The sequence below is a fragment of the Scardinius erythrophthalmus genome, assembly GCF_964197995.2.
Source record: "Scardinius erythrophthalmus genome assembly, chromosome: 9".
NCBI classification, from domain to species: domain Eukaryota; kingdom Metazoa; phylum Chordata; class Actinopteri; order Cypriniformes; family Leuciscidae; genus Scardinius; species Scardinius erythrophthalmus.
Genome location: NC_138229.1, coordinates 2677196 through 2680821, shown reverse-complemented (window position 1 = coordinate 2680821; position 3626 = coordinate 2677196). Strand labels below are relative to the sequence as shown.

The window sequence follows — 3626 nt, the reverse complement described above, 5'->3', positions numbered from 1 at the left end:
AGCAAAAAAATAAAAATAATATCAATATAATTTTAAGCATTTAATGATTATAATAATCAACATTCAGACTTTGAAAATTCACCCGGGTAGATTAAGCATAGTATTTTTATGATTTGAGATGCACTAATACTATAGACAGAATCAGGATTGACAGCCAGTGATATTTACAGAGATCACGTGATGTAAATATGATGGACTGACGGGTTTCATGTCCTGGCAGATGCTGGTGTTCCTGTTCTATGTTCTTCCGCTCTTGACCGCGTGTGTTTATGGGCTTTACACTCCTGGATGCACATGGATGTTGGACTGGACGCTGTTCCTCGCAGGAGCTGTAGCTCAGGTAAAAACACAGGAACCACTGCATAATAATAATAAGAATCATATAAATAATACTACACTGAGATATATATTCATATATTTTTTGCTGTACAATTTAATAGACAAAGAATCGTTGCAGATTTGATATTCTTTTTTTGTACTGGTTAAAAAAATGTAGTTTGAAAAATAGAAGAAAAAACTTCATGAACTGCTTCATGAAGTCCCCCGTAGTCATTTTATCCCTTAAAACTCATCTTTGATCATCAAAATTACATTTTTAAAAGTTTTTTCCTTCATACCTTAAAATATCTTGACTGTAACTCAATGCCCTTGCCTCATTTAGTATATGCGGTTCTATGAATATGCAAATGAGCCCCGCCTCCACTCACTCACTCAGCTCAGAGATCCACTGGTTGACGATTATGGCCAAGCATGCGCCCTCAAAATAGCATCTGAATGACGCGCCACTGACTTTAGACGATGTTTCTCCTGGTCAGTGGAGGAATTGTTTTCTGAAACTGCAAAATAGCACCAGGGAACGTTTGCGCCGGAACACGACTCCTCTTTTCGCTGAACCACTCCCGAGTCAGTTGCGCTGGGTGCAAGATAGGGCCCAAGGTCTATATTGCTGCAAAAAAAAACACTTTTTGGAATCTTCAATTACTTTTAAGAGTGTAGAACAGAAATGATGTCACTGATCTGTCAGTATGTGTGTATCTGATCTCTCCACAGACGCAGTGGACTCACCTGGGATCGTCTGTTCACTCACGCACACCGTTCACGTACCGGATCCCCCGAGAGGAGTGGCGTCTGGTGGTCACGCTGAACCTTCTGTACGCCGCGGTGCCCGTCCTGCTCGCCGTACGCTGCTACACGGATCAAGCCTTCTTCATGAAGAGCGTTCCTCAGGAACAAGCCAGCAACGGCAAGAAGAAGAATTAGAATCACGGACAGTTCATGTGTCCTCTTTGCAGGACAGTGCAGCTTGAATTGGGGGCGTTTCAGAAGCGAGACCAACTGAAGCCTCCTCAAGTTATCAGTAAAAGTATCAGAATATCAGTGACTGCATGTGTATCTGCCAATATTAGAGTCTTTTTAAAATTCCCAGTGAGCCTGATCCCAACTAACAGAACGTTCTCTGAGCGTTCGAAACATCCCGTTTTTTAAATGTTTTAAAAACGTTTTTTTCTTGGTTATACGAACATTCCATTTTGTCATTCTTCAAACATTACGGGAATGTTACTTTTGAATGTTCTCTGAACATTCCGAAACAAGGAGTAACATTTAAAAAACATTAGTTCCAGATGAAGTTCCATAAATTATGTGTAAGGAATGTTTTTGTGCTGACGTTTTTAGAACATTATTAAAGGTACAATATGTAAGAATTTTATAATAAAATATCTAAAAATCACTCGCACAGTGTGATATATTTCCTGCAGTTGTGTACTTACAATATCCCAAAAGTTCCCAAAGATTTTTAATTTCAGAGAAATTCCAGTTTTAAATAATGGCTCGTCCCTGGTCATTGTCGCCTTTCAATGACGTAATATCCGCGTTATCCCTGGTTTCCGCTCGTAGTAACCATGGCGACAGACGTGGACAACTGCGTTACGTCTAGCGGCGCTCTCACGCTGTTGTTGTTTTGTTCAAACATTATGGATCATGGCAAGTAGACTTTGGGACAAAAGGAGAACTAAAACGAGGATCAATATCAGAGTGGCGTTTTCGAGATGCCGAGAGCTAGCGTGCGCGACTAACTTCAGCTTGACGAGACGCCGCTCTAGCATGAGCTTTATTAGACAGGTGAGCAAATGTACATAAAACTAGTCAATGTTATACAGCTCAACATGATGAAATGTTAGAATATGATCAGTGTGTTATTCTAATGTTGATCTCGCTCACTGCTAGTCTCATACAGACAAACTCACACACAGAATAGCATTATAACTTTAACACACTCAAATGCAGTTTAGTGTGATAGTGTAGAGCAAGTGAAACAGCGCTGCGTTACCTCACAAGCTTCATTCGTCTAATAAACTGCCCTGTGTGAGTATTATTCAGCACTTGCGGGTCCGTTATTATTAGATCCATCGGCATGACGACAAGTTCCATAATTCCTCTTATGTGTCATCAACCGACGCCTTTGTTATTGTGAAAGGTTAGCGACCCCTAGTGGCGAACAAAAGTACATATTGTAGCTTTAAAGACCAGATAACTTTGAGCGAAACATTCTGTTACCGCTATAGAAGAACGCATGTTTGTAACTTTTAACAGAACATTTGTCAAAGTTACTGTATATAATAAGCAGATATAATTAGACTATTATAAGTATGGTATGGATTTACAGTTTTTTACAATCACTTTGCTACTATTTTCAGAACCTTGATGTCATTTTTCAAAACTCTAGACACAAAACTTAAAACGGTTATCACTTGTAACACAGGCTGTCTAATGTTCAAAACATTGCATTGTACATTCACATCTTTAAAGAAATCTTGCACTTGCACAATCAGTGGTTCAAAAAACAAATTTACTGTGAAATACCATTGAAACATAACTATAGATCAAACACACACAAGCAACCGATAGTTTCACTGTGTCATTGTTCGTACAATCATTAAATATTGTAGAACAAAATAGGTGATACAGGTTTCATTATGGCACTACATGTACAGTAAATACATCTCTGTAAAAGCACTGCAGTAGTAGAGAGAATACTACAGACACAGTGGAATCATTGAACAAAGTTTGTAATATATTGATGAAAAACACTACAGTACAATCACAACATAGGTTTATTTGAATCAAAGCAAAAATAATAAGCTATGAAATAGAAAAGAAAAGACAGTACTGTAAAACATCAAATGCAGTGTTCCTCAACTTGCTTGTACTGTAAGAAACCGAACAGGAGTGATGATCTGTACAGTGCAGTGCTGTCAATACTGTACATAGTCTGAAAAGGTGGTACAGTATTTGGGACCATAGACACAGTGTCTGATGAAGCATTATGATAAAATATTAGGCTACATCCATGGATAGTGTAGTCTAATTGGTTCATGCTCCACGCTAATTGGTGACAATGAATCTCGTTATCTTGAAACTTTCATGATTTAGTAAACATGGAAGATTGTTTGTCTGTTTCCATACAACTATGCATTCAGAGTAATGCAACAGTAACTTATCATTTTGAGCAGTTGTATCAATTGATAGTTAGATCATTGTAAGGAAATGAATAGACACTCATTTGAAATGTAATGTGTGAATTGTCTTTTGAAATAGCAGTACTGTGATGTTAAGTTGTGTCATAT

The 3626-nt window shown here is 38.1% G+C and overlaps 1 protein-coding gene across 1 annotated transcript in view; it reads left to right on the top strand.

The window, feature by feature from the left end:
• Window positions 1-1721, top strand: part of tm6sf2a (transmembrane 6 superfamily member 2a) — a 9158-nt gene extending 7437 nt beyond the window's left edge. The window contains exons 9-10 of the mRNA XM_081373884.1: window positions 221-340; window positions 1051-1721. Coding sequence (XP_081230010.1) covers window positions 221-340; window positions 1051-1260 — 330 coding nt within the window. The 3' untranslated portion in view covers window positions 1261-1721. The remainder of the gene's footprint in view (window positions 1-220; window positions 341-1050) is intronic.
• The last annotated feature ends 1905 nt before the right edge of the window (window positions 1722-3626 follow it).